Here is a 15820-nt window from a genome sequence, read left to right on the forward strand (position 1 = left end):
CTCTCCTCCCTCTCCAGACACTGTCCCTCTCTCTGCTTCCTCTCCTCCCTCTCCAGACACTGTCCCTCTCTCTGCCTCCCTCTCCTCCCTCTCCAGACACTGTTCCTCTCTCTGCCTCCTCTCCTCCCTCTCCAGACACTGTTCCTCTCCCTGCCTCCCTCTCCTCCCTCTCCAGACACTGTTCCTCTCTCTGCCTCCTCTCCTTCCTCTCCAGACACTGTCCCTCTCTCTGCTTCCCTCCCCTCTCCAGACACCGTTCCCTCTCTGCCTCCTCTCCTTCCTCTCCAGACACTGTTCCTCTCTCTGCCTCCTCTCCAGACACTGTCCCTCTCTCTGCCTCCTCTCCTCCCTCTCCAGACACTGTCCCTCTCTCTGCTTCCTCTCCTCCCTCTCCAGACACTGTTCCTCTCTGCCTCTCCTCTCCTTCCTCTCCAGACACTGTCCCTCTCTGCCTCCTCTCCAGACACTGTTCCTCTCTCTGCCTCCTCTCCTTCCTCTCCAGACACTGTCCCTCTCTCTGCCTCCTCTCCTCCCTCTCCAGACACTGTCCCTCTCTCTGCCTTCCTCTCCTCCCTCTCCAGACACTGTTCCTCTCTCTGCCTCCTCTCCAGACACTGTGCCTCTCTCTGCCTCCTCTCCAGACACTGTCCTCTCTCTGCCTCCCTCTCCTCCCTCTCCAGACACTGTTCCTCTCTCTGCCTCCTCTCCAGACACTGTCCCTCTCTCTGCCTCCTCTCCTTCCTCTCCAGACACTGTCCCTCTCTCTGCCTCCTCTCCTCCCTCTCCAGACACTGTCCCTCTCTCTGCTTCCTCTCCTCCCTCTCCAGACACTGTCCCTCTCTCTGCCTCCCTCTCCTCCCTCTCCAGACACTGTCTCTCCTCTCTACCTCCTCTCCTCCCTCTCCAGACACTGTCTCTCCTCTCTACCTCCTCTCCTCCCTCTCCAGACACTGTCCCCTCTCTGCCTCCTCTCCAGACACTGTCCCTCTCTCTGCTTCCTCTCCAGACACTGTCCCTCTCTCTGCCTCCTCTCCTCCCTCTCCAGACACTGTCCCTCTCTCTGCCTCCTCTCCTCCCTCTCCAGACACTGTTCCTCTCTCTGCCTCCCTCTCCTTCCTCTCCAGACACTGTCCCTCTCCTCCCTCTCCAGACACTGTCCCTCTCTCTGCTTCCCTCCTCCCTCTCCAGACACTGTGCCTCTCTCTGCCTCCTCTCCAGACACTGTCCCTCTCTCTGCCTCCTCTCCTCCCTCTCCAGACACTGTTCCTCTCTCTGCCTCCTCTCCAGACACTGTCCCTCTCTCTGCCTCCTCTCCTTCCTCTCCAGACACTGTCCCTCTCTCTGCCTCCCTCTCCTCCCTCTCCAGACACTGTCCCTCTCTCTGCCTCCTCTCCTCCCTCTCCAGACACTGTCCCTCTCTCTGCCTCCCTCTCCTCCCTCTCCAGACACTGTCTCTCCTCTCTACCTCCTCTCCTCCCTCTCCAGACACTGTCTCTCCTCTACCTCCTCTCCTCCCTCTCCAGACACTGTCCCCCTCTCTGCCTCCTCTCCAGACACTGTCCCTCTCTCTGCTTCCTCTCCAGACACTGTCCCTCTCTCTGCCTCCTCTCCCCCCCCTCCAGACCCTGTCCCTCTCTCTTCCTCCTCTCCTCCCTCTCCAGACACTGTCCCCTCTCTCTGCCTCCTCTCCTTCCTCTCCAGACACTGTCCCTCTCCTCCCTCTCCAGACACTGTCCCTCTCTCTGCCTCCTCTCCTCCCTCTCCAGACACTGTCCCTCTCTCTGCCTCCCTCTCCTCCCTCTCCAGACACTGTCCCCTCTCTGCCTCCTCTCCTCCCTCTCCAGACACTGTCTCTCCTCTCTGCCTCCTCTCCTCCCTCTCCAGACACTGTCCCTCTCTCTGCCTCCTCTCCTCCCTCTCCAGACACTGTGTCTCTCTGCTTCCTCTCCAGACACTGTCCCTCTCTCTGCCTCCCTCTCCAGACACTGTCCCTCTCTCTGCCTCCTCTCCTCCCTCTCCAGACACTGTCCCTCTCTCTGCCTCCTCTCCTCCCTCTCCAGACACTGTCCCTCTCTCTGCCTCCCTCTCCAGACACTGTCCCTCTCTCTGTCTCCTCTCCTCCCTCTCCAGACACTGTTCCTTCTGTTTATGTGAGTGTGTCTATAGCCTACTGTGTGTATCCGTTCTCTGTGAGTGTGTCTATAGCCTACTGTGTGTATCCGTTCTCTGTGAGTATACTGTAAAACTGTGTCAAAACACACTACTACTATCACCACTAACCCCAACGTTACCCTGACGTTTGTACAGTTTCATTGTTGTATCTTCTCTAACTGTTGTTGTTGTTGTTGTTGTTGTTGATTGCACTGGATGAAATCTCATATAGCGAAATTGATTGAAAAAAACCCAGATTGTTCTGGAAAAACAGAAGAGAGGAGGAGGTGTTGTGCACATGTATTGTTTGGTCTGTGTTTGTTTTTCTACTGGCTAGCCTTGGTTCTGTTGTGATAAATACAACACTATGTTTGTTTTTCTACAGGCTAGCCTTGGTTCTGTTGTGATAAATACAACACTATGTTTGTTTTTCTACAGGCTAGCCTTGGTTCTGTCCTGATAAATACAACACTATGTTTGTTTTTCTACAGGCTAGCCTTGGTTCTGTTGTGATAAATACAACACTGTGTTTGTTTTTCTACAGGCTAGCCTTGGTTCTGTTGTGATAAATACAACACTATGTTTGTTTTTCTACAGGCTAGCCTTGGTTCTGTTGTGATAAATACAACACTATGTTTGTTTTTCTACAGGCTAGCCTTGGTTCTGTTGTGATAAATACAACACTATGTTTGTTTTTCTACTGGCTAGCCTTGGTTCTGTTCTGATAAATACAACACTGTGTTTGTTTTTCTACAGGCTAGCCTTGGTTCTGTTGTGGTAAATACAACACTATGTTTGTTTTTCTACTGGCTAGCCTTGGTTCTGTTGTGATAAATACAACACTATGTTTGTTTTTCTACAGGCTAGCCTTGGTTCTGTTGTGGTAAATACAACACTATGTTTGTTTTTCTACTGGCTAGCCTTGGTTCTGTTCTGATAAATACAACACTATGTTTGTTTTTCTACTGGCTAGCCTTGGTTCTGTTGTGATAAATACAACACTATGTTTGTTTTTCTACTGGCTAGCCTTGGTTCTGTTGTGATAAATACAACACTATGTTTGTTTTTCTACTGGCTAGCCTTGGTTCTGTCCTGATAAATACAACACTATGTTTGTTTTTCTACTGGCTAGCCTTGGTTCTGTCCTGATAAATACAACACTATGTTTGTTTTTCTACTGGCTAGCCTTGGTTCTGTTCTGATAAATACAACACTATGTTTGTTTTTCTACAGGCTAGCCTTGGTTCTGTTCTGATAAATACAACACTGAAATTCGCTGACCCCACGCCTCACTGTCTCCTTATTGTGTGTTTGTACTGGGTTAGTGTGTGTGTGTGTGTGCTCTCGGCCTTCGCCTCTGCCGAGTCCGTATGGGAGTTGCCAGCGAGACAGACAAGACAGTAACTAATGTTGTATATCACGAAATTGGGGAGGAACTAACTGACCTTGGATCAGTCTATGGAGGTCTGTTTATTCCAAACCTGACAGGCTGATTACACTGCGAGCATTGCAAAATACATTAAGAAATCTATATTATTCAAGTATTGCAGCCACACTGCTCGTGCGCGCCAACGAGTGTCTGCGTTGCCAAGGGCTAAAATAGAAGTCACTTCTATTTGTGACGCAGATTACGCTGCAAGTCCTGCCTCTCCCATCTCCTCATTGGTTTATAGAAGCAGGTACACACGTGCCATCTCCTCATTGGTTTATAGAAGCAGGTACCCACGTGCCATCTCCTCATTGGTTTATAGGAGCAGGTGCCATCTCCTCATTGGTTTATAGGAGCAGGTGCCATCTCCTCATTGGTTATACCCACGTAGGTGACTGAAAGACCAACGGAGACACAAGCTAATTTATGAAAATTGCCATTTGCAATCTAAAGTCCAGAGGAGAAAAAGCTTGGAAGGAGGAGATATATATATATGGTACATATATAGTACATATACTAGTATACAGCTTGTATATATATATATATTATATATATATATATATATTATATATTATATATTATATATATATATATATATTATATACAGCTTGGAAGGAGGAGAGATGACTAGAAACAATTTGGTTGACCATTTTACGTGTGGATTAATTTGGTGGAGTAGAGGACCTTGTGCATTTCTGGTAAAATAACAACTCAATGTTTATATCCCAGGACAAATTAGCTAGCAACAGCTAGCTAGTTAAATAGGACAAATTAGCTAGCAACAGCTAGCATATTAGTTAAATAGGACAAATTAGCTAGCAACAGCTAGCTAGTTAAATAGGACAAATTAGCTAGCAACAGCTAGCTAGTTAAATAGGACAAATTAGCTAGCAACAGCTAGCTAGTTAAATAGCTAGACATATTAGCTAGCAAGTGCAAGCTAGCTAGCTAAATTTCTAAAATGTTAAATGCTTTTCGACCTGTCCCCAAATTAATGTAATTGTTTCAGAGTTTGTTTTGATATTTTAACCTGCGTGTCGTGATCGCGTTTGGGTAAAATACATGGTGCGTACGATGGTGCATGGCCGGTTTGGGTTCCGTGTAACTAACTGACCTTGGATCAGTCTACGGAGGCCTGTCTAGTCCAAACCTAACTAACTGACCCCAGCATCGACCTTAGCAGAGACACTAGCTAACTGACCTTGGATCAGTCTATGGAGGCCTGTTTAGTCCAAACCTAACTAACTGACCCCAGCATCGACCTTAGCAGAGACACTAGCTAACTGACCTTGGATCAGTCTATGGAGGCCTGTATAGCAAACTGATGTCCTACATTCTGGTCTTTTCCTGCTGATCTGAGTTCATTTTTAGCCGCAATACATTCAGCTACAGAGATGGAAGAGGGGAGGGGAGAGAGAGAAAGAAACATGGACAATGGCCTGGTTTAGTCAGAGGGAGGGAGGGAGCAGGAGAGACGGAGAGAGATAGAGGGAGGGAGAGGGAGGGAAGGAAGGAGATAGGGAGAGGGGTTAGAGTGAAAAGGGAAGAGAAGAGAGAGGAGGAGAGAATAGGAAAGACAGAAAATGGGAAGGGATAGAGAGTAACGGGGAGGAGAGAGAACGACAGCAAAGATCTAGAGAGAAAAGGAGATAGGAGAAGGGGTCATGTTTCCTATTCACATAGTAACACACACTTCCTGCTCAGAGACAAATGGAGCAACTGAAAAAATTAACAACACACACACACACACACACACACACACACACACACACACACACACACACACACACACACACACACACACACACACACACACACACACACAGACACAGACAGACACCACATTAGACAGAATATACCACCCTCCCTCTCAAACCAACCCCTGTGGCGCCCTACAAAGCCAGGGAGAGAAGGAAAGAGAGGAAAGAGGAGGATGGAAAAGAGAGGAGAGTTTAAATGGAAAGAAACTCTTTGTTTATAGTAGAGAGTTCAGATGGAAAGAAACTCTTCGTTTATAGTAGAGAGTTCAGATGGAAAGAAACTCTTTGTTTATAGTAGAGAGTCCAGATGGAAGGAAACTCTTCGTTTATAGTAGAGAGTTCAGATGGAAAGAAACTCTTCGTTTATAGTAGAGTTCAGATGGAAGGAAACTCTTCGTTTATAGTAGAGAGTTCAGATGGAAAGAAACTCTTCGTTTATAGTAGAGTCCAGATGGAAAGAAACTCTTCGTTTATAGTAGAGAGTTCAGATGGAAAGAAACTCTTCGTTTATAGTAGAGAGTTCAGATGGAAAGAAACCCTTCGTTTATAGTAGAGAGTTCAAATGGAAAGAAACTCTTCGTTTATAGTAGAGAGTTCAGATGGAATGAAACTCTTCGTTTATAGTAGTTCAGATGGAAGGAAAGTTTATAGTAGAGACAGATGGAAAGAAACTCTTCGTTTATAGTAGAGAGTTCAGATGGAAAGAAACCCTTCGTTTATAGTAGAAGTTCAAATGGAAAGAAACTCTTCGTTTATAGTAGAGAGTTCAGATGGAAAGAAACTCTTCGTTTATAGTAGAGAGGAGAAGAGAACACAGGACTTCTTCGTTTATAGTAGAGAGGAGAAGAGAACACAGGACTTCTTCGTTTATAGTAGAGAGGAGAAGAGAACACAGGACTTCTTGTCCTTCCAGACCACTGAGTGTGTTTTTGTTTGTACAAACAATAGTTGCACTGAAACCTCCTCATGTAACCCCTGTACACACACACACACCCCGGGCAACCCAAACCGTGATGACATTGAATCAACATGGAAAACTGATTAGATGTGAAGAAGTCAGGGAGTCTTTATTCACCCAACTGGCAACCTAAATACAACGACACGGTGACATTCTGTTGTTGATTTCATCCAATGACACGGTGACATTCTGTTGTTGATTTCAGCCAATGACACGGTGACATATACTAGTACTGTATATATATATATTATATATTATTATATACATGGTACATATACTAGTACTGTATATATTAAAACTAGAGGTTATATGACTAGTACTGTAGAGGGACAGAACAACAAACACAAAACCAGTGGTATATATGTGTACTGTATATATTTATATCTATATATTGTTATATACATGTGTATATATGTAGTACTGTATATATATATCTATATAAATGATTATTTACATGATATTATATACTAGTACTGTAAATCAAAACTAGAGGTTGAAGTGATGTCTGCCCAGAGGACAGTTTGACAAACACAAAACCAGTGGCTGTGTGTGTGTGTGTGGTGTGTGTGATGTGTGTTGAGACTGTCCTATGACTTTGGTTAGTGAGCTGATATTTCCTCGAGGGTCGTTTGATTGGACCTAAAGCTGTTGACTCTGATATTTAATTATGATGGGAGGGAGATCTCTGGACACTCTCAGATGTTAGTGATGTGGCTGTTAGACTGTTGACTCTGGACACTCTCAGATGTTAGTGATGTGGCTGTTAGACTGTTGACTCTGGACACTCTCAGATGTTAGTGATGTGGCTGTTAGACTGTTGACTCTGGACACTCTCAGATGTTAGTGATGTGGCTGTTGGACTGTTGACTCTGAACTCAAAGGAAGACGTCGACTCACTGCGCACACACTGAAATTACTACCCAGCATGCACGCACACACACACACACACGCGCACACGCACACGCACACACTACTACCCAGCATGGAGTAGAGTCTATACACACACTGATAACACATACACACACTGATAACACATTCAACCTACATACAAACACACCCAGTATTCATCATTGTCCCTAGTAGTGGGTCGGTTGGTTCCTATGTCAGACTGTTTTATCTGACATGACACTAAAATCACACACCAGGATCAATAGTTTTTCCCCCACAGTGTTGATTCTATGTCAGAAGTTTCTATCACTTCAGAAGGGCCTAGTGGTACCCAGCATGGAGAGCGTTGGCCTAGTGGTTACACATTGGCCTAGTGGTTATATTTTTGGCCTAGTGGTTGGGTTGGCCTAGTGGTTCAGAGCGTTTTATCTAGCGGTTAGAGCGTTGGACTAGCGGTTCCCCACAGCGTTGGCCTAGCGGTTAGAAGCGTTGGCCTGGCGGTTCAGGCGTTGGCCTAGTGGTTAGAGGAGCGTTGGCCTAGTGGTTAGAGCGTTGGCCTAGTGGTTAGAGCGTTGGCCTAGTGGTTAGAGCGTTGGCCTAGTGGTTAGGAGTGTTGACCAGTGGTTAGAGCGTTGGCCTAGTGGTTTAGAGCGTTGGACTAGTGGTTAGAGCGTTGGACTAGTGGTTAGAGCGTTGGATAGTGGTTAGAGCGTTGGACTAGTGGTTAGAGCGTTGGCCTAGTGGTTAGAGCGTGGCTAGTGGTTAGAGTGTTGGACTAGTGGTTAGAGCGTTGGACTAGTGGTTAGAGCGTTGGACCAGTGGTTAGAGCGTTGGACTAGTGGTTAGAGCGTTGGCATAGTGGTTAGAGCGTTGGACTAGTGGTTAGAGCGTTGGCCTAGTGGTTAGAGCGTTGGCATAGTGGTTAGAGCGTTGGCCTAGTGGTTAGAGCGTTGGACTAGTGGTTAGGGCGTTGGCCTAGTGGTTAGAGCGTTGGACTAGTGGTTAGAGCGTTGGCCTAGTGGTTAGAGCGTTGGACTAGTGGTTAGAGCGTTGGACTAGTGGTTAGAGCGTTGGCCTAGTGGTTAGAGCGTTGGCTAGTGGTTAGAGCGTTGGACTAGTGGTTAGAGCGTTGGCCTAGTGGTTAGAGCGTTGGCCTAGTGGTTAGAGCGTTTGGCCTAGTGGTTAGAGCGTTGGCCTAGTGGTTAGAGCGTTGGCCTAGTGGTTAGAGAGTTGGCCTAGTAGGGTTAGAGAGCGTTGCCTTCTAGTGGTTAGAGTGTTGGACTAGTGGTTAGAGCGTTGGCCTAGTGGTTAGAGCGTTGGCATAGTGGTATAGGCGTTGGCTTAGGGTGGTGTAGGGCGTTGGACTAGGGTTAGGGTGGTTAGGGCAGGGGTGGTGTAGGCGGGCATAGTGGTTGGGCGTTGGCCGGGTGGTGTAGGGCAGCGTTGGTGGTTAGGGCGTTGGCCAGGGTGGTTAGTAGCGTTGGCCTAGTGGTTAGGGCAGGGTGGTGTAGGGCGGGGGTGGTTAGGGCATATATTGGGTGGTATAGGGCAGGGTGGTATAGGGCAGGGTGGTGTAGGGCAGGGGTGGTGTAGGGCAGGGTGGTATAGGGCAGGGTGGTGTAGGGCCCGGGTGGTGTAGGGCAGGGTGGTGTAGGGCAGGGGTGGTATAGGGGCAGGGGGTGGGTAGGGGCAGGGTGGTGTAGGGCAGGGTGGTGTAGGGGCAGGTGGTATAGGGCCGGGTGGTGTAGGGCAGGGTGGTGTAGGGCAGGGTGGTGTAGGGCCGGATGTTGTAGGGCAGGGTGGTGTAGGGCAGGGTGGTGTAGGGCCGGGTGGTGTAGGGCCGGGTGGTGTAGGGCAGGGGTGGTGTAGGGGGGTGGTGTAGGGCGGGGTGGTGTAGGGCAGAGTGGTGTAGGGCAGGGTGGTATAGGCAGGGTGGTATAGGCAGGGGTGGTGTAGGGAAATCACTAAACGCATCGGCTTCAGGAAACACTCACTCAATTCATGCTCCACTTTTAAATAATAAAACAAGCATGAAATTCATTTTTTTAATTTTAATTTTAAATGAGACAATTCCCCCTGTCGTTTTAACATAAACCTCTATTCAGTTACACATTTCATTTCCCCCTCGTTTAACATAAACTCCCATTCAGTTACACATTTCATTTCCCCCCTTCGTTTTAACATAAACCTCATTCAGTTACATTTCTAAGTTGCTACATTTCCCCCTGTCGCTTTAACATAAACCTCATTAAGTTACACATTTCATTTCCCCGTCGTTTTAACATAAACCTCATTAAGTTACATTTCATTTCCCCCTGTCGTTTAACATAAACCTCATTCAGTTACACATTTCATTTCCCCCTGTCGTTTAACATAAACCTCATTCAGTTACATTTGTTTCCCTGTCATTTAACATAAATTTCCCCCTTTCCCGTTTTAACATAAACCTCATTCAGTTACACATTTCATTTCCCCCTGTCGTTTTAACATAAACCTCATTCAGTTACACATTTCATTTCCCCCTGTCGTTTTAACATAAACCTCATTCAGTTACAGCATTTCATTTCCCCCTGTCGTTTTAACATAAACCTCATTCAGTTACACATTTCATTTCCCCTGTCGCTTTAACATAAACTCCATCTGTTACACATTTAATTTCCCCTGTCGCTTAACATAAACCTCATTCAGTTACACATTTCATTTCCCCTGTCGTTTTAACATAAACCTCATTCAGTTACACATTTCATTTCCCCTGTCGTTTTAACATAAACCTCATTCAGTTACACATTTCATTTCCCCTGTCGTTTTAACATAAACCTCATTCAGTTACACATTTCATTTGGGGGCGTACTTCATACGCTACATGTTACATGTCAACCAGACACAAACAAATACAGGTGTCTTTTCAATTAGACTCTATCGTTCTTCAGTGGGAAATCGCACTGCATTATGGGACAGTACTTCTCTTTGAAGCCCGGCAGCATTTGCTGACTCGGTCAAAGTGTCTTTCGGATTCTAATGAACCCTTAACCCCTACCCTCTCCATCACTACCCCTCCCTCAGTCTAATTAACCCTCTCCATCACTACCCCTTCCTCAGTCTAATTAACCCTCTCCATCACTACCCCTCCCTCAGTCTAATTAACCCTCTCCATCACTACCCCTCCCTCAGTCTAATTAACCCTCTCCATCACTACCCCTCCCTCAGTCTAATTAACCCTCTCCATCACTTCCCCTCCCTCAGTCTAATTAACCCTCTCCATCACTACCCCTCCCTCAGTCTAATTAACCCTCTCCATCACTACCCCTCCCTCAGTCTAATTAACCCTCTCCATCACTACTCCTCCCTCAGTCTAATTAACCCTCTCCATCACTACCCCTCCCTCAGTCTAATTAACCCTCTCCATCTCACTACTCCTTCCTCAGTCTAATTAACCCTCTCCATCACTACTCCTCCCTCAGTCTAATTAACCCTCTCCATCTCACTACTCCTTCTCAGTCTAATTAACCCTCTCCATCTCACTACTCCTTCCTCAGTCTAATTAACCTCTCCATCTCACTACTCCTTCTCAGTCTAATTAACCCTCTCCATCTACTACTCCTTCTCAGTCTAATTAACCCTCTCCATCTCACTACTCCTTCTCAGTCTAATTAACCCTCTCCATCACTACTCCTTCTCAGTCTAATTAACCCTCTCCATCACTTCCCCTCCCTCAGCTTGGGGACACTTGTGCCATATGTTAGGAAGGGAACATGTGAACGTGCAAATGGAGGGGCAGGGGGATGGGTGATTTGGGACTCCGCCTTAGAGGACTTCATCAGTGTGCACTTGTTCTGATTCTCTACTCTATAAGTGTACATTCGTTCACTACCCATCATGCATTTCAAAGTATAGGATTGTTGGTTTTAGCCCTGAATGCTGATTGGCTGACAGCCGTGGTATATCAGACCTCATGACTGGAGGGAGTATCCACCAATACAATCCATCCCCTTTAGATCCCTGAAGGGGCGGAGTCCAACCGGGAGAAGGGGAGGGAATCACAATGTAGCCACTCTCCTTGCTCACTCTCTCACTCCCTCTTCTCTCTCTCTCTCTCTCTCTCTCACTCTCTCTCTCTCTCTCTCACTCTCTCTCTCTCTCTCACTTCTCTCTCTCTCTCTCTCTCTCTCTCACTCTCTCTCTCTCTCTCTCACTCTCTCTCACTCTCTCTCTTCTCTCTCTCTCTCTCTCTTCACTCTCTCCTCACTCTCTCTTCTCTCTCCTCTCATCTCTCTCCTCACTCTCTTCACTCCTCTCACTCTCTCTTCTCTCCACCCTCACTCTCTTCTCTCACTCTCTCCTCACTCTCTCTCAACATACCAAGTCAGGAAAACATTGACATCCGTGGTTTGAAATATCAAAACAGTATCTTTATTTATTTTCCTGGGAGATGATCAACAGTTATGTCCCAATGGGACTCTAACTACAGTCACTAGTCAACGTACAGAGGAGAAACAATCATCACAAATAAAACTGTGTTCGTCCATCAGGACGTGTGTCAGTAACAGTCTACTATAACCTCGTCAGTGTGTGAGGTGTCTGTAGCGTTCAGAATGTCCTCCAGTAGAGAGAGGGGTGAGTTCTGGACATGGTCACTACTCTGTGATAACACACTCTGCCTCTCCTCTAGACCCAACGACCACAGCACCTCACACACCCTCGCACTACCCTCACACACACTCTTCCCCGTCGACCTATCGCAGGCTTCGGAACCAGCCCCGTCTGTCCTATCAGAATCTCTGTTCTTGTTCGGCCTATCACAACCTACTTCCCTGGACTCTTTAACCCAATCAGATCCTCTCTTCTCCTGTAACTTCCTCGTGACCTCCCGCTCCCAAACCTGACCCCTCAGATCAAAAGTCACCTTGGCAACTGTTGTGTCGTCAGTTGTCATGGCACCTTTCCCTAGCGACCGGGACGGACACACCGCGTCTCGTAGTCGTAGCAACAGACTACAGGCTTTTAAAGCTACAGGTCTGTCGCAATCAAACAGGCCATTGAATAACGCTGTTATAACACCGAGCTCCACCAACCGAGACAGACCACACACTACAGATGTAGTTGGGTGTGTGTGTGTGAGGGGGGTGTGTGTGTCAGTTGGGGTGTGTGTTAGAAGGGGTGAGGGCTGGCTTGGCGTCACAGCGTAGGGATGTGTGAGGTCAGTGTGTGTTAGTAGGTTTGTCCCTCCAGAGCCACCGTAAGGGGGAGGAGTTGACCCCAGCTCTGACTCCTGGTGACCTGGTAGTGTTTCCTCCATCAGGAGCTCAACCAGCTCCAGGGTGTGAACTTTGACCTCCCAGTCCAGATCAGTGCTGCCCAGCGATAGGACAGAACACAGCGAGGAGGAGGAGGAGGAGAGATGATGGGTGTGTCTTTAGCCAGCTGATGAAGTACTGGACCACAGCACGTCTGGGGAAGCCCTCTGAATCCTGAGACAGGATGTCTAGTAACTGACCCAGGGTCTGTTCCTGGAGAGAACACACACAGTAACACCAGTTAACTGACCCAGGGTCTGCTCCTGGAGAGAACACACACAGTAACACCAGTTAACTGACCCAGGGTCTGCTCCTAGAGAGAACACACACAGTAACACCAGTTAACTGACCCAGGATCTGCTCCTAGAGAGAACACACACAGTAACACCAGTTAACTGACCCAGGATCTGCTCCTAGAGAGAACACACACAGTAACACCAGTTAACTGACCCAGGATCTGCTCCTAGAGAGAACACACACAGAGTAACACCAGTTAACTGACCCAGGGTCTGCTCCTAGAGAGAACACACACAGTAACACCAGTTAACTGACCCAGGATCTGCTCCTAGAGAGAACACACACAGTAACACCAGTTAACTGACCCAGGATCTGCTCCTAGAGAGAACACACACAGAGTAACACCAGTTAACTGACCCAGGGTCTGCTCCTAGAGAGAACACACACAGTAACACCAGTTAACTGACCCAGGATCTGCTCCTAGAGAGAACACACACAGTAACACCAGTTAACTGACCCAGGATCTGCTCCTAGAGAGAACACACACAGTAACACCAGTTAACTGACCCAGGATCTGCTCCTAGAGAGAACACACACCTGTATAACAGTAACACCAGTTAACTGACCCAGGGTCTGCTCCTAGAGAGAACACACACAGTAACACCAGTTAACTGACCCAGGATCTGCTCCTAGAGAGAACACACACAGTAACACCAGTTAACTGACCCAGGATCTGCTCCTAGAGAGAACACACACAGTAACACCAGTTAACTGACCCAGGGTCTGCTCCTAGAGAGAACACACACAGTAACACCAGTTAACTGACCCAGGGTCTGCTCCTAGAGAGAACACACACAGTAACACCAGTTAACTGACCCAGGATCTGCTCCTAGAGAGAACACACACAGTAACAACAGTTAACTGTATACTGTGTACTGAAGGCTCAGTACACAGTATACAGTGGGGCAAAGAAGTATTTAGTCAGCCACCAATTGTGCAAGTTCTCCCACTTAAAAAGATGAGAGGCCTGTAATTTTCATCATAGGTACACTTCAACTATGACAGACAAAATGAGAAAAGAATTCCAGAAAATCACATAGTAGGATTTTTTATGAATTTATTTGCAAATTGTGGTGGAAAATAAGTAACACAAAGACTACAGCTGCTATTCATTTCCTTTTACTGTTTGCGATTCACTAATGATTCTTTTTGATTGGATTCACCGCGATTGAACCGGATTCCAACTACTAAAATGGCGAATCGAATCATTTGATTCGTCAAAATGTATTGTTTTAAAATATTAGAGTTTTATGAATTAAACAAAACTTCATAAAATATATTTTTTTAAACAAAACAAAAAGATATATATATACAAATATTCATAAAAAAAAACATGTGTATATAATATTTTAAAACAATATATATATATATATATATAAATGTGAGGCAGGGCATGTGTTATACAGTAAATGAAATGTGTAGGTCAGAGTCTCACCTGTGTCTGGTTCCCTGGCTCCCCTGCTGGTCACTGAGCGGTAGTGTCCTGGCCAGGGCAGAGATGGCACTAGCCCTCACGTAGCTCTCCTGATCACACAGCGCCTCCAGCAGGATAGGAGTGACGGTGCAGCTTAACGCCTCACACAGCTGGCCGAGGAACTCCAGAGTGGAGTCTCGAACCTCCCAACGCACGTCACACACACGCTTCTTTAGCACGGGCAGGAGGTCTGTTAGCGACACACACACACACACACACACACACACACACACACACACACACACACACACACACACACACACACACACACACACACACACACACACACACACACACACACACACACAGATATATTGATGTTGACTCCTGAACCTTCAGTGACCAGATATATTGACTCCCTGTACCTTCAGTGACCAGATATATTGACTCCCTGTACCTTCAGTGACCAGATATATTGACTCCCTGTACCTTCAGTGACCAGATATATTGACTCCCTGAACCTTCAGTGACCAGATATATTGACTCCCTGTACCTTCAGTGACCAGATATATTGACTCCCTGTACCTTCAGTGACCAGATATATTGATGCTCCCTGAACCTTCAGTGACCAGATATATTGACTCCCTGAACCTTCAGTGACCAGATATATTGACTCCCTGAACCTTCAGTGACCAGATATATTGACTCCCTGAACCTTCAGTGACCAGATATATTGATGTTGACTCCTGAACCTTCAGTGACCAGATATATTGATGTTGACTCCCTGAACCTTCAGTGACCAGATATATTGACTCCCTGAACCTTCAGTGACCAGATATATTGACTCCCTGTACCTCCAGTGACCAGATATATTGACTCCATGTACCTTCAGTGACCAGATATATTGATGTTGACTCCCTGAACCTTCAGTGACCAGATATATTGACTCCCTGTACCTTCAGTGACCAGATATATTGACTCCCTGAACCTTCAGTGACCAGATATATTGACTCCCTGTACCTCCAGTGACCAGATATATTGACTCCATGTACCTTCAGTGACCAGATATATTGATGTTGACTCCCTGAACCTTCAGTGACCAGATATATTGACTCCCTGTACCTTCAGTGACCAGATATATTGACTCCCTGAACCTTCAGTGACCAGATATATTGACTCCCTGTACCTTCAGTGACCAGATATATTGACTCCCTGAACCTTCAGTGACCAGATATATTGACTCCCTGTACCTTCAGTGACCAGATATATTGATGTTGACTCCTGAACCTTCAGTGACCAGATATATTGACTCCCTGAACCTTCAGTGACCAGATATATTGACTCCCTGAACCTTCAGTGACCAGATATATTGACTCCCTGAACCTTCAGTGACCAGATATATTGACTCCCTGAACCTTCAGTGACCAGATATATTGACTCCTGAACCTTCAGTGACCAGATATATTGACTCCTGAACCTTCAGTGACCAGATATATTGACTCCCTGTACCTTCAGTGACCAGATATATTGACTCCCTGAACCTTCAGTGACCAGATATATTGACTCCCTGTACCTTCAGTGACCAGATATATTGATGTTGACTCCTCTGTACCTTCAGTGACCAGATAT

General features: G+C 46.6%; 2 protein-coding genes across 2 annotated transcripts; both read right to left on the reverse strand.

The window, feature by feature from the left end:
• Positions 1-11587: 11587 nt before the first annotated feature.
• On the reverse strand, positions 11588-12658 carry LOC127921913 (BRCA1-associated ATM activator 1-like). Its single transcript, XM_052505527.1, has one exon. It carries the CDS (start codon positions 12480-12482, stop codon positions 11724-11726), a length of 759 nt encoding a protein of 252 aa, XP_052361487.1. The 5' UTR covers positions 12483-12658; the 3' UTR covers positions 11588-11723.
• Positions 12551-14445, reverse strand: LOC127921911 (BRCA1-associated ATM activator 1-like; the record flags this gene model as incomplete). Its single annotated transcript, XM_052505525.1, has 2 exons — positions 12551-12693; positions 14213-14445. Coding segments are annotated over 2 exons (258 nt in total), but the record flags the coding sequence as incomplete, so codon positions are not given.
• Positions 14446-15820: the final 1375 nt, after the last annotated feature.

This window comes from Oncorhynchus keta, unplaced genomic scaffold (assembly GCF_023373465.1).
Source record: "Oncorhynchus keta strain PuntledgeMale-10-30-2019 unplaced genomic scaffold, Oket_V2 Un_contig_23976_pilon_pilon, whole genome shotgun sequence".
Lineage (NCBI taxonomy): Eukaryota > Metazoa > Chordata > Actinopteri > Salmoniformes > Salmonidae > Oncorhynchus > Oncorhynchus keta.